General features: G+C 42.6%; 1 protein-coding gene across 1 annotated transcript; it reads left to right on the forward strand.

Moving 5' to 3' along the window:
• Positions 1-222: 222 nt before the first annotated feature.
• On the forward strand, positions 223-21,111 carry EDRF1 (erythroid differentiation regulatory factor 1). The gene is made up of 25 exons (XM_059852205.1): positions 223-410; positions 1,775-1,983; positions 3,374-3,440; positions 4,616-4,741; positions 5,232-5,356; positions 5,696-5,855; positions 7,091-7,192; positions 7,461-7,582; positions 8,287-8,398; positions 9,061-9,208; positions 9,296-9,404; positions 9,710-9,821; positions 10,761-11,021; positions 11,322-11,393; positions 11,506-11,656; positions 13,468-13,656; positions 14,693-14,893; positions 15,241-15,459; positions 15,777-16,000; positions 16,359-16,517; positions 16,931-17,080; positions 17,305-17,458; positions 17,720-17,835; positions 18,417-18,580; positions 20,309-21,111. Exons 1-25 carry the CDS (start codon positions 345-347, stop codon positions 20,475-20,477), a joined length of 3,687 nt encoding a protein of 1,228 aa, XP_059708188.1. The 5' UTR covers positions 223-344; the 3' UTR covers positions 20,478-21,111.
• The last annotated feature ends 91 nt before the right edge of the window (positions 21,112-21,202 follow it).

The following is a 21,202-nucleotide window of genomic DNA, read 5'->3' on the forward strand; positions in this document are numbered from 1 at the left end:
TGCTTAAGGAACGACTGGACGTGACACTCCGTGCTTCGGTGTAACTGACAAGGTAGGGATCGCTCGCAGATTAGCCATGTATTTTTCCGACCTCAAAGCCACTCTGACCCCCCTGGGAGCGCAACACCCGCCCCTCACGGAGCCGCCGCCGCCGCCTCCCGCCCCTCACGGCGCCGCCCTCAGAGCCCGCCCTTCCCGCGCCTTCTCGAAAAGTCTCGCGAGAGGCGGCGGTTCCCGGTCGGACGCCCCCGGGAAGCGGCTCCGCTCCCGCCGCCCCTTCCCGGCTCCATTCCCGCTCCATTCCCGGCTCCATTCCCGGACCATTCCCGCTCCATTCCCGGACCATGGAGGAGCCCTGCGGCGCGGGCGCCGCTGCCCCGCTGAGGGGAGACGCCGAGGAGCCCAAGCAGGTGAGCGGCGCTGAGGGGGGGCCGTGCTGGGTGAGGTAGAGGGGCTGAGGGGGGTCGAGCGGTGCCTACAGACACATCCCCTAGTGGTGTTTTAATTGAGCGGTGTTTTTGATCTTCTTTCCAGTTTGTCAGGGCCGGAGTGCTGTAGGGAACACGCTAATTATGATTAAGCGTTAATTGCGAGCAGTGTTGCTGTTGTTATGCCTAAGTGCATTGTATTTACGTAAGTGGTGTCCTGTGGAGCTGTTTTTCCCGCGACGTGTGCTAGTTCAAAGCTTCTCTTCCACGGGTGACAGCTGCGTGTTTGAAAAGAAATAGGCGAGCACGAATCTTATTTAATTTATTATTATTTAGTAATAATAAGCCTGTTTAGCTTTAATGTTGGTGTTAGGGAACACTTGGTGTTAATAACCACCTACTTTTACAAACTTCAGTGGGAGGAGTTGTGTTCGTTTTGGCCTTTCCGACTGACTGTGTGTTGTGTGGGCAGCTGACCTTAGTGGCACTTCATTCTCATGCTTCAGTGTGCCCAGGGGGGCAAGAAGGCCACTGCTACTTACTTGTATCGGCCACAGTGTGGCCGCAGGACCAGGACAGGGGTTGTCCCCCTGTGCTGGGCGCTGCTGAGGTCCAGCCTCGCATTCTGGGCTTGGTTCTTTGGCTCTTGTTTCAGGAAAGACATTGAGGGGCTGGAGTGTGTGCAGGGAAGGAAATGGAGCTGGGGAAGGGTCTGGACCCCCAGGAGCAGCTGAGGGATCTGGGAAGGGTCTGGAGCCCCAGGAGCAGCTGAGGGAGCTGGGAAGGGGCTCAGCCTGGAGAAAAGGAGGCTCGAGTGAGGGGACCTTGTGGCTCTGCACAGCTCCTGCCAGGAGAGGACAGCTAGGGGGGTCGGGCTCTGCTCCAGGGAATAGAGACAAGAGAGGGAATGGCCTCAGGCTGGGCCAGGGGAGCCTCAGGGTGGACACCAGGAAGAATTCCTTCATGGAGGGGGTTGTCAAGCATTGGAACAGGCTGTTTGGGGCAGTGGTGGAGTCCTCATCCCTGGAGGTGTCCAAGGAAAGACTGGATGTGTTGCTCAGTGCTCTGGTCTGGGTGGCAGTGTGGTGGTCCATCACAGATTGGATTTGATAATCTTGGCAGTCTTTTCTAACCTAAATGATTCTGTGATGATTCCTAAAGTGAAGCTTATGCTTGACATGAATTGGAATTGGGATAACTGGAAAACTGTATGTGCTGGGGGAAGGTAATTGACTATAGGACTGGATTTTGCTCACTTAGCCTTAAAAATAACTTATCACAGAGCAAGCCTGATAGTTTTAATTGCCAGCACTTAAGCAGAAGGCTAATTTCTCTCTGGAAACCAGGGCTCGGTGCTGTTCCTCGGAGGCAATGAGGTGAAGAGCTGTGCTGTGGTGAAATACTCCTCAGCCCCTCCTCAGGCAGCCTTTGCCCGTCTGCAGGAGAAAACAGACCTGAAGCTGCCTCCTGCCAACTGGTTACGGGAAAGTGCCAAGCTGGGACCAGCAGGGACGACCATTCTGGGCAACAGCAAAAAAAGTAAACCCTTCTCAAGGTAAATACAGCAGCCCCTATTTTTTTCCAGGCCTTTAAGAACAATTCTGGTTGTGAACTTGGATCCTGTGTCATTTAAAGTAGAAAGAACAAGTTCTACCATAGCAACTCCATATTGCTTTGTCTTAACCATTCTCCCTCTACTTTTTCATCTTGAGTTGTTGCCTTTATGGTCTGATCTTGTCTCAGTAAATGATTGATGATGTTGATTATTTACATAACATACAGAGATGGTTTTGTTGATTTGCTCATGTGCATGTTGACACCTTGCCTCAGACAGTCAGACTGACTTTTTGTTCTTCCCTGGCTGGCCCAGATCAAACTGGACTGCTTCAGCCTTTGATAACAGGTGAAATAGAACATGTGGTTGGTTCCCCTTGGAAACCAATTTATAGCTCTTCTGGATCTTTAGAAACTGCACCTGACTAATGGCAAATGAAATTTCCTATTTATATCAGGATTTCATATTTCTGTCATACTATAGGTGAAATGAGGGGCACACCCAAGAAGCAGTGTTGCTTTTCAGTGTGGATGTTTGCTGAATTTTTGAATGAGTTCAGAGTGTTCATAAACAGGAGGCTCAAATCCTGTGCTGAACAAGCAAATTCACACCAAGTCAGCCAGTCAGTGAAATTTAACAGTTTGTTCAAGGTCTGTGTTTATATCCTCATAATCTCTTTTAGGAGCTGTACTTTTCAGAGCAGAGTAACATATTTTTCAGGGCTTTATGAATGTTTCATGTTTATTTTAGATACTCTGATTGTCAGAGGCTGGCAGTTCAGTCTCTTTCTCTAGTGTCAGTATTAAAAAGCTGATAACGAAAGTATAACTTGCACATCATGTATGTTTTGGATTTTAGTAGTATCTGGATTTGTTTTAAAGAATGATCTGTACATTGAAATATTCCAACTTAAGTAGCTTGTAATTTCCTTAACGAGGGTGGAGGAAGAGACAATGTGTCTGTTACAACATGTAGGGCAGTTCTGGAAAATGTGAATAAGAGGTAAAATTCAATTACAGCTACTAAAGTTAAAGTCTTTAATATGCTTAATGCTTTAAAGAGAAGCTCATTGAAGAACTCTTCTTATTTTCAGTGTTAGAAAGAATCTTTCATTTTGTCTGATTTTTCTTGATTTCCACAAAACTTTAAGTGTTGTAGAATGTCCTGGAATTAGATCTAAGCACTTTCAAAGATATTTATGCAAAACTTGCAGAATATGAAGATGAAATTACTTTGTGAATTTTAGGCCTCATTACACTAGGGGATGTTTAGCTGGGCAATTTTTTTTTTTTTTATTTTATGAAGCCATTCAAAGATTTAATAGATATAAAAGCCAGGTCTGTAATGTCACACTGGAACAGTTTTAACTTGTGTTTTTTTTTTTTAATAGCTTTGGGATGGCCTATGACTTCATTGACTCAGTTGGAAATGATGTGGATGTTGTATCTGATTCAGAGGTAAGGACACATCTTAAATTCTCTCATTCAAATTCTTACATTGCATAAACTTTTATTTTAAGATACTGTGATGGCTTCTGGCATCTTTGTGTCCTTTGGGGAAAAGGGAAGATCCCTTAATGAATCACAGATCGCCAAGTAAGGGAATTGTGATCACTGAATAAGAAATTTAGAGAGAAAAATCATATTTCCTCTGGAGTTCTACAGATAATCTGCAGCTAAGGTGAGCAGTTTAGTGAATGCAGCGCATCAGTCTTGCAAGGTAATTGTCTTGTGTATTTGAAATCAGGTATTTTGATGCAAACTGTTATTCTTAAGATGATTTTTTTTATTATTCTTATCTAGAAGAGAGAACTCCCCTCCAACCTCTCCTTTCCTTAATTTTTTGTCAGTTTGTCAGCTCTTTTGGTGCTGGTAATATCTGTAGAATTCAGATGAGGCTGCTCAGAAGAGGAAACATGCTCATGTTAATATTTGTCAGATTTGTATTCAGATTTAGGTCTCTGTCTGGATTGCTTTGGACACCTGGCAAAGAATTGGTATTCATGCTATGAAAATAAAAGTTTACAATCCAAATCATCCACTTGGATATTTTTGTCTTTTTTGTTGGTACCTGGTCCTGATGATCCAATCAGAGAATGTTTAAGCCATGTGTGTTGTTCCTACTGATGATTTGGTCCCTTTATCACTGTCATTTCTGTTCTCTGCCCTCAGCAAATGCATTTTCTTGTGGGATGGTTTTCAAATCCCTGGCACTGTCAGGTTTTATTTGACCACGTGGGCTGGGGTAGCATTAATTTTCCTCCCAGTGGCTGGTAAGAGACTGCTTTGGGATTGTCTGGAGCACTGGTTGATAATACAGAGATGTGTTTGCTGTTGCTGAGCAGGGCTTACACAGAGCCAAGACTTCTCCTGCTTCTCATCCAGCCCTGCTGGCAGGGGGTGGGAGTGCATAGAAAACTGGGAAGGGACACAGCTGGGACAGGGGACCCTGACTGACCAGAGGGTGCTGGGGGGAAGAGGAAGGAAGGGGGGATGTTTGGACTGGTGGACTTTAGGCTTGGAGTCTCCCCAAGTCACTGTTACACATGATGGAGCCTTAATTGCCTGACAGTTGCCTTCTCATGCAGCATAATTATATTAAATACTCTCTCTTTTCACTTTCTTTTTGCAAGAACATTAAAAAACTCCTGAAGATCCCTTACAGCAAGTCCCACGTGAGCATGGCCGTGCACAGAATTGGGAGGACACTCCTGCTGGATGAGTTGGACATCCAGGAACTCTTCATGAGATCATCTCAGGTGAACCACTTGGTTCTTGATAACTGTGGCATGTTGGCAAAATGCATTATTTCAGGAATAGAGCAGCAAGGAAATGTTTGGAAATCCCTAAAAATCATATGTGGGTGCCAAGGGTGTTCTGTTCTGCAGCAGTTTACCCACAAACTACACTGATGTCCTATGTTTATGGCATTGTAGGGTTAATATTCTATGTCTCACTTCTGTGTAATTACTTCAGTGTTGCTGTAGTATTTGATTGATTTTATAAGCAATATGTTTTTCTTACTATGTAGCCTCTTAGATATCTGATTTTCTAATTAACTCAGATTATCAGTAAGAGCATAACTTTCCTAGAAGCTGTCTTTTCAATAGATGACCAATTTGGGACTTCAGCTATGATGTTATTTTCTTGTTTTTTTTCTTGTGGAAGAGTATTTGTAAGTTTATAAGGCACTCGGTTTACTTTGCAGATGCTTCTTGACATTATTTTCATATTTCTTCTGCTGCCTAGACAGGGGACTGGACATGGCTGAAGGAGTTTTATCAAAGGCTGATTGATCAGAAATGGCAAAGAAAAAAGAAGAGTAAAGAACATTGGTACCAGAAGGCAATACTTTCTAAGTTTTTGTATTACAGGTAACCTTTTGTCTGCATGAAACTTGAATTCTGCACCACTTCTGCTTGGTTTTTGGTCTTGGAGTAAATGTTAAAATTGCATTATGGTCTGATTTTTTTACTGCTTTTTTCTTAAACAGAGGGAACTGAGGGGTGAGGTCAGGAAATAGCATGAAATGTTTTCACGGAAATGAAGTATTTTACTTTAAAGTTGAAATACTAAAGAATAAAATAAAGAGCATGACTTAATTAACTGCATACCAGCCAAGTCATTTGTTGGCAAGGGTGCATCAAACAACAACTCTAAAAAGGGGTCTGTTTGCATCTTGTCAGCTGAACTTGTAAATGTTTCCTTGTCAGCATTAATGGAGATGGAGCTGCTCAGCCTGTTCCTTCCACTTCCAAGCAGCACCAGGAGGGTCCTGTTGCAGGTGAGAGTGATGAAGCAGGAAGGGCTTCCTGGCCAGCTCCTTTTGAAATGCCTTCCTCACTCTCTGAAGATCCAGGTGCCTCTAACCAGGTTGGTGTGAAGAATGTTTTACCTGGCACCACAGTGTTTGTAGAGTCACAGATGGGGAAAGGTTCTCAGAAGTGCTGCTGCAGCCCCCTTTGCTGAAAGAGCTGAGCTAAGGCATGAGGAGAACTTGGCAGGAGGTGCAGTTCCAGGTTTGCCAGTGATTCAGAGCTCCAAAATTCAGATACTTGTTCTGTCACTGTAGTGTTAAATTGCTATTTATCCCAGCATCTTTGAGAAACAAAGCCTTTGGCTAAGAGGATTCATCAGTGCCTTTACTTAAAAGTAGGAAAATGCTGATAATCAGAAGATGTGTTTGGAAGCTTAAAGTTTTGGCCTTTCTTTTTAATTCTGCCATTAAAATCCATCTTCTGGTGGCCATGAATTCGTTAGGGGAAGAGGAAAATGAAAATTTCTGAAAAAGGAAAACAGTTAAGCAGTACTTAAAAATACTTGCCATGAGATTACACAAGTGAAAGGGGAGATGTTTACAGCAATTATGCAACAAGCTATGATTAGTATCAGGCCCTAATTCAGGGTTTCTATTCTGACTAAACTTATTTATGAAAACTGTTCATTCCTGTGGTTTTTGTGAGTAATTTAAAACAGAATTGATTAAATTTTGAGAGGTTGAAAGGTCTGCTGTCTTCAGTCTGCATTAATATAATAATGATGCTACAGTTGTGCTTGCATAATGTTACCAACTGATCTGCCAAATTTAGGGAGTTTCTAACCTACATTGGCCATAAAATTGTAACTGCATGTGTTGTGTGGAGAAATGCTTCAGTGCTTGAAAACTTTTAGAAAAAGGACTCCTTCTCTCTTCTACCCTCTTGAGGAACCATTGCCCCATTCAGCAGACTGATTATCATAAAGAAGCTGTTGTGCATTTGCACAGTGCCATTTCTTTAGTTCACAAATAAACCAGCAGGATAGAGGTTTTGCTTCTGGACACTGATGATGTGGTGTTGACCCTGGGTTAATAAGGAGCTCTTGTTAACTGCTTCCTGGTTTCTTCCCAGAGCCTCTGAGAATATTACAAAACACAACATTTTGGCACTAACTGTAGAAAAGAAGCATTCTAGTCACTGCCTAGAGGCCTTTTCCAGTTTTATGCAGGTTTATTTAAAGATGTTGGAGGTAAAGGTTTTTCCCTTACATGCTTTTGTTGTTCATATCTTTTGAAATGGCTGACTTGACCTCAGCAGCAGAATCACTCCTTATCCTTGTGCTCTCCACAGGGAAATGTGCCTCTTGAACCCTCATATCTAGTGGGGCACGTGGCCTCAGCCCCCAGAGAACAAAACCTGTCTCCTTTGTTCAATGACGGGGAGAACAGTCAGGTATGCTTTATGTGAGAGCTGAACCCCCAGGTTAAACCAGCACCTCCAAGCCAGGCCTAAACTGGAGCCAAGGCCAAACCTCAGTCCCTGTAGCTGTAGCTTTTGTGGCATCTGCAATTTTAAGTTCCCGCGAACGCGCCGGGTTTGTCACGTGCTGGCTTTTATTTGCTGCTTTGGCTTCCTGCATTCTCATAATTCCACAGAATGTCATGGAGAACAAGTGGTATGCCACTGATTTACTGGACAATTCTGTTTTCTCTTCATGAAGGGACTAAAAAATGACTTTGTTCGTAATATCCTGTGGACCTTTGAAGATATCCACATGTTGGTGGGATCAAATATGCCAATATTTGGAGGTGGGAGATACCCTGCTGTCAGCCTGCGTCTCAGGTGAGCTTAGAAGTTGATAGATACTATTTATACCAGCCTTGACTGATTTGTTACTCTGCTTCCTAGTTAGCTACCTGCATTTTTTTTTTTTTTTTTGCCCTTTTTAAAAAGAGAACAGTAAAATTTCTCTTCCTGGGAGTCTGAATTTTAGTAGCTGCTTGCTGGGCATAAGCACTTAAAATGTTACTGAGCAGTGAGACAGAACTATTCCAGTCCCAATTTAATGTCAGTCCCTTCATTACCACTCGTCCTGTTCCTGCCTTTACATAGGCAAAGAATGAGCAAAAACTTGAAGCTGATTTGGTGTATTTGTCATCTTTTAAAGACACATTTAGGAATTACCAGTACCTTGCTCTGCAAGGAATTTTGGAAGGTCTGAGAGTAGGTTTGTGCTATAATTGCAGCTAAAAATGCTATTCCTTTAGAACTTCTGAAGTATTTATTATCTTGGTAATAGCGTGACATCTGAAGCCTGTTAAACGTGGGCAAAAACTCCAAACTGCTGATGGAATGTGAGCATATTCCATTGGAGAGATCAGCACGTCTGTTTTGTTATAACTCATTAATACAACAATTCCCAAATCATTGTTTTAGTGTTCATCCACTCTCAGGTGACTTAAACCTAAATCCCATTAGTAAACATCCCTAATATTTCCTGAAGGGTAAACAAAGATTTAAGTAACACTAGAAATGTTTTATTTTAGGGATAACAACAAGCCAATAAATGTGCTAACGGGGATTGACTATTGGTTGGACAACTTAATATGCAACGTACCAGAGCTTGTGATGTGCTTTCATGTCAATGGAATTGTTCAGGTAGGTCTGGCTCTTTGCATTAGCACTTAAAATAATAATTCATTCTTCATCTTCTAAAATTGCCTCAGTTATCACAGATCCTTCACACTGTTCTGAGCAAAGATGACAAAAATCCTGTGGTGCAGAATGAGAAGCATCTTAGACAGCTTGCAACAGTCATCTAAAAATAGTGTATTCTTTCTTCCCCTCCCTTTCATGCATGCAAGATTTCTTCTTCCCCTCGTGTTTGAGTGAAGGCAAAAATAAAAAATGCAACTGCAGAAATCAGTTTCCTACATCTTGAAATCTGCAGTGTTCGCTTGCCAAGACAAATGCAAGCTTCTGAATGTTTCTGCTATTTTATTGTGGACTGTGTTTCTGTTTACCTGGTAGCCTGGAGTTGTTTCCTAGGCTGACTAGGTTTGCTTGAAGTAGCAGATGTTGTACTTTCTCCCCCTTATTTTTCCTCATCTTTTGTTCTCCATTTCCCATGTTTGTGACTGAAATGGATCCTCCTTAAAGCTTTGTTTGAGTAGTGTAGTCAAGATGTGCTTGCTTAAAGTAAATAATAGAAATTAACTCAATTTATCATAATAGCAGCCTTTGATTTAGGTGTTGATGAAGACACTGGTATCACAAAACCCTCCAACCTAAGCTTGAGTCTTAATTTATGTTCTTTGCAGAAATATGAAATGATCAAGACTGAAGATATTCCCAATTTGGAAAACTCCAATTTTTCTACCAAAGTGATAAAAGATATTGCTCAAAATATCTTATCTTTTCTGAAATCAAATTGCACCAAAGAAGGACACACCTATTGGCTGTTTAAAGGTAAGAGGGTTTAGATCAGTTTGAAAAGATTGATGTTAATGTGATGTTAACAAAAGATGTGATTTAACAAAAGATTTTCCTTTTCAGCAAGTGGGAGTGACATAGTAAAGCTCTATGACCTCACCACGCTTTGTGAAGAGACTGAAGACAAATATCAAAACCCTTTTACAATGCCTGTGGCAATTCTGCTGTACAAGTGAGTTTTTATCATTTTTATTGCAGTACTTTGTTCTTGGTGCAGTTTTATTCAGAACCCAGACCAAAAATCATGATCAAATGACAGTCATACACAAACTCACTAAATTTTAGTCCCACTAGATCAAAACTGACTTTTCCCTTTTCACCATTTCTCCATGTAAACTTCTTTGCTGATAAAGTCTTGTAGACTCATCATACAGTTTGGAAGATCTGCAGTTCTAGAATATTGTTTAAAGCTTCTTTTTTTTCTAGCACAAAGAACTCATCCAGGAATTTCACTGTTTTGTTCAACTTTCTCTTTAGAGTTGCTTGCAATATGATGTTGAAGAAAAACCAGAACAAGAAACACTATGGCACAATCAGAACATTGCTCCTGAATTGTCTGAAGTTGTTGGACAATGGCAGACATCCTCAAGTGAGAATTCAAAGTTTTCTTGCATATTTCAGTGTAAATATGCTGTAATCATAATAAACCTGGTAATAAATAGTGTTACATCTTCCTCTCAAAGTAGAGAATTTAAATTTATAAACTTTAAAAATTATTTTATTTTTAAAAAATCCCCATGCTATTTTTTAAAACTAGTATTTTTTGATGCCCCTCATTACAGCACAAGTCTTCTATCCTGCTCTTAAAAGGAACTTCTCATTATATTCAGTCTGTTGTTCTTGCTGCCAGAGAGCCCTTTGGGAGCAGATCCTGGATAAAAAGTGTAAAGTGGGAATATATGAACATTTTTACTCTGAAAGTGGCTGAAAACTGGGTCAGGCAAGAGAAGTTGCAGTCTCCATCTTTTCAGATACTCAAAGCCCAGCTGGACACAGTTCTGAGCAGCCTGCCTTGATAAGTGGGTTGGGCTGGAGAATCTCTAAATGATTTAAGCTGTTCTCAACTGAAAATGAATCCCAGAAATGGGATGTGAAAAATCTGAGTCATATTTAGAATGGAGAGGAGACATGGGACAAGAGGTGACATGGGACACATGAAACTAATAGGAATGTGGATTCCTTCTAGAGTTGTGAAAGGTTTTCAAAATCCCAGTGAAATCTTTTCAGTTTTTTTTTTTTTGTTTTTTTTTTTTTTGCTTGCATAAGATCCTTGTGTTGTCTCCTGTGATCTGCAAGCTGTCAGAACAGACAGTACTTGTTCTCTACCAATTGGTTTTTATTCTCTTCTCAACTTGATCAGCTTGGATCCTTTTCCCTTCCAGGGAATTTGCTCAGGCTCTATTTACAGGTTATCAAACACCTCTTTGCACGTCCTCTGTCCTCCTTATTGTAAGATAATTTATATTCTTGCCTCTCAAAAGAAAAATTTAACTTGAGAATGAATGATTTTTTTCTCTTCTTTGCAAAGATTATTGCTTCAGCAAACTACATGTTATCAGAGCTTTTTCAGCTGGATGAACCAAAAAAAGAAGACAGTGCAGACTTCCCTATAAATGGAAATTCTGATGAAAGTTACAGTGAGGAAGAGGAAGAGATGCCAGACAGTGATGAAAATGGTTCCTACAGCAACAGTTCTGATCCCCCAGATGACAATAAAGCAGTGGCAATAATCAAATCTGTTGGGGAGTTGTCAGTACCAGAAAAGTACAAGTCTGTGCATCGAATACGTGTAAGTGGCACTGGGGGGTATTTAAGGGTTTTCCTGGATGATTCAGTTCATGGGTAGTGAAATTCAGTTTCCTGGTAGTTTTAGGTAAACTGAAGTGGGCAAAGAAACACTTCATGAACTCTTCATACAATCTGAGGTGTTTGAATTTTATGGTAAAAGCTTCATGTAGTTTTGTTTTTTTTTTCCTTACCATATTGCACTTTGTTTTCATGTTACCTCTCATTTGAATCTTCTGGCCAGTCATTTTATATTTCCTGTGTTGACCATTTCTTCTGTTCCCTCTCTGGTGCCCCACTGAAGCCCAGCTGTGCTTTCCCTGTCTGCCACGGCACCGAGGAGCGCTGCAGGCTGGTGCTCAACCACGTCCTGGAGGTTAGTTCACTGCCAGCTTCCTGAGGATGCTTCACCTCCCACCCAATCTTTCACCTGCTCTATTTGCTAAATATTGCTCTCCAGGTCAATGAATGATTTCTCTCTTTTGCAGGGCTTGAAGTCTGTTGACAGCAGTGTTAAAAAAGAAGGTGACCTTCCTGCAGCTGACCCCAGCACTCCAATCCCGTTGAAATATGAGGATGAATCCACCAGTGGTGGTCCTGAGTCTCTGGAAAAACAGATGGCCTTATTCCTAGACAAAAGTAAGTTCTATTGTTGTGCAAATAAGACCTTCCCAGTGCCAACACAAACTGCTGCTACTTTATTTTGATTGTCAAAACAGTGTGCTTAAATCACTAATTACAGTGTTGCCTAAGGAAAAGTGCACTGAAAATTGGAGAACAGTCTGTTCCTTTTTAAATATGAAAAGAGGAGCTCATTTGAGTTCTTTTGCATAGCAAAGAATCTTTTATTAGTCAACACATGATTTTACTGGACCCTATTTAGATGTGGCTTTCAGATGACTTCCATAAAGGCTTGGTATTTTGAGGTTTGGTATGTGCAGCACCGTAAGTTTTGTGGGTTGATTTAAAAATAGCCTTAATTTCTTTATGTGTGTGTGGCCTGGATGTGTTCTGGAAGAATTTCTCCCTTCTGGCAGGTTCTGTTCCTACACTAGGTGCTTGAATTGCATATAAAATGTTAACTAGGATTTTGTTTTCTTTCCTGTACCTCTACAGTTGTGAAAAGAAGCAGCAAATAAAAGATGTTTTGTTTGCTTAAATGCTCAAACTCCTGAAGTGTCAGACTACAGTCTATTTTATTTTGTTCTGGAGTGACATAAAAAATTCCAGGAAAGACTTTTTGTTTGAAAGAAGTAGAGTTCTCTGCAGGGCAAGGAGCCCTGTAAGCACAGCCCAGAAAAAAATTTATCTTGCCTACTTTGGCAGTTCTTTATTCTTTCCTTTCTCCTCCCTTCTGCCTTTGAAAAATCTCTGAATAAGAAGCCAGTTCAATTTTGGGTTATTCACGCTCACGCAGATTCCTGGATCTGTGCTTAAGTCTATCCCTGAAGCAGCAGCAGAGCTACTTGCTCACTTCTGCTTCCCAGTCCATGGGTTTGTTTTCTGTGATGTGAATTTTGTATTTTCTCTGCCACATGTACATATTTACATACTTATGGAAAGGATAAGTGCTCTAAATCCTGGAATTCCTAATTTCAAGAGAGCTACCTGTGAACAGTGGATGGATACAGGGCATGTGCAGTGTGTGTCTTTAGCTGGGTGGGGTGTTACTGTTTTGCATTGATCTTTGTCCTAGTAGAACATGTACTGCTTAAGGATTTATTATATTTACTTACTATATATTTATATAATGTGGTTAGATAGTTGGGTTTACAAGTCAGGCCTTGTAAATCCACCTTAAGCAAGAGACTCACTTCTGTATGCAAATACGGTCAGGGCAAAATTCTGTCCTTGGTGGGGACAGTCCTTAAATCAGAAACAGTGACCTGTTCTTTCTGGCTCCATAACCACTGCAGCATCAAAGCAAAGCATCATAACTTTATGCAGAGGATATCCTGAAATAAGTGTGAGAAAGTACTTGGTTTTCCTCATGGGAAAGACCAGGTTATCCAGGTTCTTGTGTGCTGGAGGCTAAACCCACACATGGAAGCTTTCTCACTGAGATTGTTCATACAGAAACTGAGCATTTATCTTAAGGATATGGTAGAGAACATGACAAATTCTGCCTGTGACTTTCTTGTGGTTTTTCTATTGCTTCCTGAGGGAGTAGTGTTGGCCTCTGCTCCTGTCTTTCACAGGCTGTTTGAGGTCAGAGAGGTCACCTGCACTGTCACTGTCCCACTGCATTCCAGCATGCTGCTGCAGGTGCAGTGCATGGAGAAGTGCCCTGTGTTGGGTGTGTTTTGCAGATGATACTGGAGTGGCAGAGCTCTGCCTGTGCAGGGCTGTAATCAGGCAATTCCCATCCTGCCTGTGCTGGTGGAGTTGTGTCCAGCCTCTGGCATGTGTTAGAGGGGAGAGTCACTGACGGGGTTCTGTTCCTCTCACAGTGGGCTCCTTCCAGAAGGGGAAGCATTCCAGTCAGTCAGGAATGATTCCTGGATCGTGGCAATACAAAATGAAACTCCAGCTCATCCTGAAATCATCAAGAGCTTATTATGTCCTGTCTGATGCTGCTATGATCCTGCAGAAGTACGGGCGAGCGCTGCGCTACATCAAGCTGGCCTTGCAGTGCCATGGTAAGTTCCTTGAATGATTTGTCACCTGTGCCACTGCCTGGAGAGACCTGTCACCACATCAGACACTGCTGTGCGTGATTTTCCCTGTGGTGTGCAGTGACACGTCTGACAAGCTTGTGTTTTACTGAACTCAGTGTCCAGCTCAGTGTTCAGGGCAGAAGGCTGTGGTGAGGATAACTTCTGTCACTGATCGATAGGAAGATGATCCCATTTTGACAGGTTGGGAACTTGAGGGCACACTTGGAGCTCCAGAGCAGTTGAATTTGGGAGAGTCTGTCTGGTGCCAAGGCTAAGACAGTGTTCTTTGCTCCAGGTGATGCTGCTGCAAGCTGGTGGTTCCCATGTTATTTAAATATATCTTTGAGAAATACTAAACCTCTTCAGCAGCTGAATTGGATGCTAAAATAGAATATATCCTGAAGTATTACTGAGGAAAAGGAAAAAAGTAAAACCAGGTTGTTTAAGCTAATGCTGCCATAATGAGAGTAACTAACTGGGAAGTGCCAGTAGCTTAGTGCTAAAGTGCTGCTGTTTCCCTGCCATAAGGGAAGGCTCCTGTCTTAGGGCAGGAGGAGGTTTATAAAGCAAACCCATTTGATCTTAGCACAAAACATCAATAGACCTCTCAGGTCTATAATAACTCATAGGACTCTGCAGCTTTTCAGTTGTTTATAGACTCAAGAAGCAACTTTAAACTGTACCTTTTGGAAATTAACTTTTCAGGCTGTATTTCCCTTGAGTTAATCTGCAGAAAGTCAGCTTTCCCTTGGTCAAAGCTGAGGTTAGCATTTGTAATTACCAGAGTGACTGTTCATCTTGGACAGCACAGGGGCTGTTTTTAAACCATCAGCTGTGTAGAGCAACTGTGACTTTAAAATAGGTTATTTCTTCTGAGGATAACACATTGTCACACTTACTCTCTGTCTGCAGACAGGTAACATAAAACCCAATTATCTTGTCAGTCTGTGTCAAGCCTTTTGATGTGTAATTCTTCTCTTTCCCCCTCGCTCATCCGTGCTGGTTTTTTTCCCACCAGATACCTACTGCTGTCTGTGTGGCAGCATGCTGCCCGAGGTGCTGGTGTTCCTGTGTCAGTGCTTAACCCTTTGTGGAGATATCCAGTTAATGCTGGCTCAGAATGCAAACAACAGAGCAGCTTACCTTGAAGAATATAATTACCAGACTAAAGAAGATCAGGAGATATTACACAGCCTTCACAGAGAATCCAGGTGCCAAGGTATGATCCTGAGACAGGAAAAGTGCCAGACTTTGGATACATGATAGGCATAAATAATTCCATTGGGTTTCCTCAAAACCATGCACCAGGAGAGCTTGTGGCAGAGGGGTTACTGCACTTCACTTCTGCTTTCTTCAGAGAAGGCTCATCCTGCCTGTCATACAGAAGGGGTTGTCAAGGTATTGTATGACATGGCCTGAAGCTGTGAAACAACTAAAGGCAGTAACTGTTTCAGTAATAAATAAAATCTACCTGACATGAGTCTTGTACTTTCTCTGGGCATTTTCCCCTAGTCTTTAATTTGAGAAATACTGTTTGACACAAAGGCTTTGTATTTTGTTTTCCAGTGTTTGCCTGGGCTACAGATTTATCCACAGACTTGGAATACCAGCTTTCTGTCAGCTGTAAATGCTATGAAGCAGCTTATGAAATCCTGCTCTTCAGTAACTTAAAAAGTCAAAACCCAGAGCAGCACATCCAGGTGCTCAAGAGGATGGGCAATATCAGGAATGAGATTGGAGTGTTCTACATGAACCAGGCAGCTGCAGTGCAGACTGAGAGAGTGGGCAAGTATCCCTTTTCCATTCCTGACCATTTCATGGAGCTACAGCAGTGATCAAGTTCACTAATTGTATGAAAAATCTATTTTTGATTATAAAGAGGGCATTTAAGTGACTTAGTAGTTTCTTAATGTCCACTGTGATTATTTATTTACAGTAGATCACTGTGGCTTGTAAACTGCAGTTAATTGAGCCTAAACTGAATAATGGAATATGCAGTTTGGAGAAATTCCTTTAAATGGGTAGCATGATCTCAAAAAGCCATCAGGGAAAACTTCAAACTCTGAGGAATTTGAGTCTCTAAGCCTTGTGCTTCACCCTAGTGAGTAAAAACGTCTCAACGACAGAGCAGCAGCTCTGGAAGAAAAGTTTCTCCTGCTTTGAGGAAGGAATTCAGAATTTTGAGTCCATTGATGATGCCACCAATGCTGCCCTTCTGCTGTGCAACACGGGGAGGCTGATGAGGATCTGTGCCCAGGCCCACTGTGCAGCTGAAGGGGACTTCAAAAGGGAGTTTTCCCCAGAAGAGGCCCTTTATTACAATAAGGTAACTCCAGACCCCAAAATGCCTTTTACTGTGAGGTATTTGTGAATACTTTGGTAAATATGTTTAAAGTTGGGTGGAATAATCTGGGATGGCTGTCCTGCCTCCATACTACCCTAATCCTTGCTGTGGGGGCTTTGGTGGTGGTGTTGAGGTTTGATTGCTGTGACATTCAGATGCTGACATTGAACACAACGCAGTGCCACACACAAGGGAGAAGAATTGCATGGTCAGAATTACAGTGATTATCAAATGGGAAGTACTGAAGAGGGCTCAGGGAGATATTTTGAATAAAGGGAAGTTGATTTGTAGTTGTTAGAAATGCAGGCAGTAACTGTGTGCATGATTTTGTCATTTGTAGGCTATTGACTACTACCTGAAGGCACTGAGGTCTCTGGGGAAGAGGGATGTGCATCCAGCTGTTTGGGATTCTGTGAACTGGGAGCTGTCTACAACCTATTTCACCATGGCAACTCTGCAGCAGGATTATGCTCCCTTGTCCAGAAAGGCTCAGGAGCAGGTAACAGAGGACATTCATTGTGTCTGAAAAAATGCATTGTTGGCATCCTGGAAAACTGAACAGGGAGCAAAGTTGGTACTGGAATTGTAGAATCATACAATGGTTTGGGTTGGAAAAGACCCTAAAACCCATCTTGTTCCACCCCTGCCATGGGCAGGGACACCTTCCACTATCCCAGGGTGCTCCCAGCCCTCTCCAGCCTGGCCTTGGGCACTGCCAGGGATCCAGGGGCAGCCCCAGCTGCTCTGAGCACCCTGTGCCAGGGCCTCCCACCCTCACAGGGAACAATTCCTTCCCAATATCCCATCTAAGTCTTCCTTCCTTCAGCTTAAAGCTGATTCTCCTTCGTCCTACATGTGCCTCTTCAGGGATTTTTTTTTTCTTAAATTTGTGTTTATTTATTTATGTTGTAGATAGAGAAGGAAGTCAGTGAGGCCATGATGAAGTCCTTGAAGTACTGTGATGTTGATACAGTGTCTGAACGACAGCCCCTGTGCCAGTACCGAGCTGCCACCATCCACCACAGGCTGGCTTCCATGTACCACAGCTGCCTCAGGAACCAGGTATTGCTCCAGGCTCTTTGATTTTCTAAACTCCATCCTTAACATGCTCAGTATGTGTGGAGCTGATATTTATCCTTCTACCTGTAGCTGGAATATATTTATTTCAATTACTTAACTAAAGAAACGAGTGCTGTTCCCCAGCCCTCTCCAAGTAAACCCTTGCAGTGGCTCCTCATGAACATCCAGAGCAGGGGGATTTACTGTGTGCCCTCCTGTGAGTGCAGGTTGGTGATGAGCACCTGAGGAAGCAGCACCGTGTCCTGGCTGATCTCCACTACAGCAAAGCCGTGCGGCTCTTCCAGCTCCTGAAGGATGCTCCCTGCGAGTTGCTGCGTGTGCAGCTGGAGAGAGTGGCCTTTGCAGAGTTCCAGATGGCCAGTAAGTGCAGCTCTGGCTTTAAACAGCTTTCCAAACCACCACTGCCTACTTGGTTTCATTTTTAGATAACTAAATTTATATGAGAGCAGGAGCAATCTGCTGCTCAGAATAGAATTTTCCTCAAGAGAGGAGACAAGGCACTTTTATCTTGCTGCTTTTCAGCTGACTAGGGCAGTAAGGGCTTTCTTCCTAACTCTGAAGTCTTTGGATGGAAGAAAAATACAGTCTGTAACATCAGCCCTTTGTACTTTATTTTTTTAGGTCAGAACAGCAGTGCTGGGAAATTAAAGACTCTGTCTGGGGCCCTTGATATAATGACCAAAACCAAGGGTGCATTTCAGCTCATCAGGAAGGAGCTTATGGCAGAAACTGAGCAGGTAAAGGAGCTTCAAGTGGTGTGACACCTGCTCCCTTCTGGCTTGTGCCTTCACAAATGAAAGGGCATTTGGCAGTTAAAATATTCCTTGGTTACTTTTCCATAGAGCCAGTGGCTTAAAGAGTGTGGACAGAGTTAGATGTATTGCAGTTCTCCCTTAACCTGGAACTGGATTCAAAACTTCTTCTAGAAATGATCCAGAGATGGATTAAAACATATTTCTGTACAGATGTGGACTGCCTGATTCTGCAGATTATTTTTGTGCAACTCTGTTATTCTTTAAAAGTCTTCTCTAAGAACTTCAGAATCTGTATATAATTAAAAAAATTCTCTCTGTCTGGTATATTTAATATTTAAATATTAAAACAGGGCTGCAGGGCTGTCTGTAGCCAGTGTGAATTATGTTCCAGATGCCTCAGACAAGAATTACTTGCAGGATGTGCTGATGTGTGTGTCCCTTGCTGGCAGTTTGGGTAACACATGTAAAAGTCAGCTCACCTGCAAGAGGGGTTTTTTAAATCACTCCATGTATGTAGAAGGTGGAATTCAGTCAAATTGTTTTGGGTTGTTTGTCTCCTGTAGATCAGCAAGGATAAAAGTCCTGCTGAGAGCGTATCCGTGAACGATTCCTCTGCAGGCCTTAACAAAGAGGAGGTCTTGAAACTGCTCGGGATTTTTGAGTCCAGGATGTCTTTCCTTCTCCTCCAATCCATTAAATTGTTAACTTCAAGCAAAAAGAAGATTGGGTAAGTTGAAACTTGTTGTCCTTTATTCTGAGTGTAGTGAGATTGGTGTGTGACTGAGCAGAGTTCCTGGGGGAGAAGCTGCTGGGTGCTGCTGCTCTCCTGATGAATCTTGCTGATAAAATGTCAGTGGAGTTGGGCAAGCAGAAGACTTGAGAAGAAATTCAGGCACATCAGTAATGCAGCAAAGAGAGGGATGGATACAGGGGAGATGTGCACTGGTGTCAGAGAATTTACTAATTCCTAATGGAGTCTTCTGTCCTGCTGCTGGGATTCAGGACAAACCTGAGTTCTTTTTCTGCTGACTTTGAAGAGTTCTTGAGATTTGGGGTGGCAGCAAATTCCTTCCCCCACTCCTTCTGTTGCTTTGATCTGAATGTGTGTGGTGTTCCTTTTGGGACCCAGAAAATACCTTTTACTCCCCCTGCAGCAAGTGTGTGACTGCAGGAGCTGCTCCTAATGTTACATAAAGTGAAGTTCTGAAAATGTGGCATTAGTTTTAGAGGATTCTTTTAGGCTTGGAAGTTGGGTTAATAGTTTTGGGGATTGAAGCCCTGCTGATGGAAGGGCTGTTTTGCTAAAAGTAAACTGTGAAATGAGTTCATTGTGCCCAGGAAGTTGTCTGCTGATAGTGGGAGACTGGTAAATAAAAAACATGAGAACACAGCCTGGGTATGTTTTTAGCTGTTTTTCAGGCAATGTTAGGAGCTTTCAGCTCCTAAAAAAGCTTCCACAAGGTGGCAATCTGAATATGTGAAACACAGAGGATTTTTACAGAATAATTTTTATGTTACCAAGCAGATGTCACAGCTAACTGAGTAAATGGGTGTAGTTGTGTTGTCTCATAACATGAGCAACTCCTCATTTTTTGTTTTGGAGGGGTTTTGCCCCCACACTTACCTTGGCAGCATCGTGAGTTTTGCACTGAAGATTCCACACAGGGAACTTGTTACAGTTTTTATGAGTCCCCTTGCACAGCATTCAATCTCCTCAGCTCCTTGAAACTTTGAGGCCAAGCTTGATTTAACCTTTGATTTAACCTTTCTTGTGCCTTCTGTACATCCTGTGTGCATTTCCTCCCTTCTGCTCTGCAGAGGGGAAGTCCTGCCTTCTGCTTTAATAATGGGGTGAAAAGGGGGGAAATTGGAGCTCAAATGCTGCTTCAGGGTCTCAGGTGCCCTTTGGCAAAGACCAGGAGAACATGCAGTAAAATTAGTGTTTGCTAGCCAGACTTGCAGCCTGGCAGTCAAAATGGATGAAATCAGTTGTACCTTCCCAAAGTGGAATCATGAGCAGAACAGAACTTGGCTGTTCAAATTGGAGGGGAAAAGTAATTGAAAGTAAGACTTTGTTCTGGGAATACTTGTAACTTATCCCAGAAATACTTTGCATTTCAGTGGCTTTTTATTGACTACCTGTTCTGTTTAATAAATGAACCCGATTCCTGCCAAGTGTGTGATGAATTTAATTTGCTTCAACATTTCTCAGTCATTCCTGAAGCACTTGCAATTAACCTGACTGCTGCTTGTACATTTTACATTCTATTATATTTATATTTTATGTTCCTGCCTGCAGTATAAACAGAATGCCCTGACTGCAGTGCAGGGAGTGGTGGGGGGCTGAGGATATCCCCGGGGATACTCACCAACATTATTTAATAATGCTCTTGATAATGTGCAGAATGCAGAGCTGTGGTGAGGTTACAAGTTGGGCTCTGTGCTCTCTTTGCAGGGGCAGCAGTGAGGAAGAAGCAGCTCTGAGGACAAACAAGCAGGTTTATTCCCTGCTGCTCCGTGCCACTGCCAACAAGGGGCTGTCGCTGCTGGAGCGCACCGAGCTCCTGCTGAGCCTGCTGGAGCAGCTGGCCCCGAGGGGCCAGGGCAGCCCTGGCCTGCAGTGAGGGCAGCCCTGCAGAGCTGCAGCACCTGTGCCTTGCTGGGAGCACTGGGGTGTTCCCATGGGATGTTTGTGTTCACTGAGGGTGAGTTCTCACCACTGTTGTTCCCTTGGAACCTGGGAAAGCACAGGGATTCCTTTTAGCCCCACACAGCTCTCCTTGTTCGGCTCGCAGCGTTTCTTTGTTGGAAATGCCAGCGTGGAGTTCTGGAGATAAAAATGTAACTTTTGCACCCTGGGGAAATTCCTGGCTTTTCTCTTGCAGTGAAATCTGTGTTTTGCATAGAGATGTAACCTCACAGCTGCTCTGGTTTGGTATTTATTGCAATGTGTTTTGTAAGCAGGGCTGCACTGGAACACTTCCACTGCTAAAGGCAGCCCAAGCTGTACCAGGAGATTTCTGTGGAATATGTGGATGCACTTCTTAATCCCAGGGAGGATCCTGCACAAAAACCTGTGCCTTTCTAGCTTTGATGTGACTCTTGCAATTTATCAGCCATCTCTGGGATTTTGTTATGGAAAGTGAATGGTTTCAGCTTTGTTGGAATTAATCAAGAATAGTATTATTTTTTTCAGACTTGAAACTGTGAATAAATGAGAGGTTATTTTTAAATAAAAATTTATTTATTAAATATAAACACATCAGTCCGCCTTGTTTTTCTTGGTTATGACCTTCCTCAGAGCAGCAAACTTTAATTCAACAGAATTAAAACTAATTGAAAGACAAAT

Source organism: Haemorhous mexicanus, chromosome 7 (assembly GCF_027477595.1).
Source record: "Haemorhous mexicanus isolate bHaeMex1 chromosome 7, bHaeMex1.pri, whole genome shotgun sequence".
In the NCBI taxonomy this organism is placed as follows: Eukaryota; Metazoa; Chordata; class Aves; order Passeriformes; family Fringillidae; genus Haemorhous; species Haemorhous mexicanus.

Coding starts and splice junctions, on each gene's coding strand:
- EDRF1 (XM_059852205.1), top strand. CDS start 345: ATGGAGGAGCCCTGCGGCGCGGGCGCCGCTGCCCCGCTGAGGGGAGAC. Junction 1,984..3,373: donor AAAAGTAAACCCTTCTCAAG/GTAAATACAGCA, acceptor TTTTTTTAATAG/CTTTGGGATGGCCTATGACT. Junction 15,460..15,776: donor AGTGCAGACTGAGAGAGTGG/GCAAGTATCCCT, acceptor GCTTCACCCTAG/TGAGTAAAAACGTCTCAACG.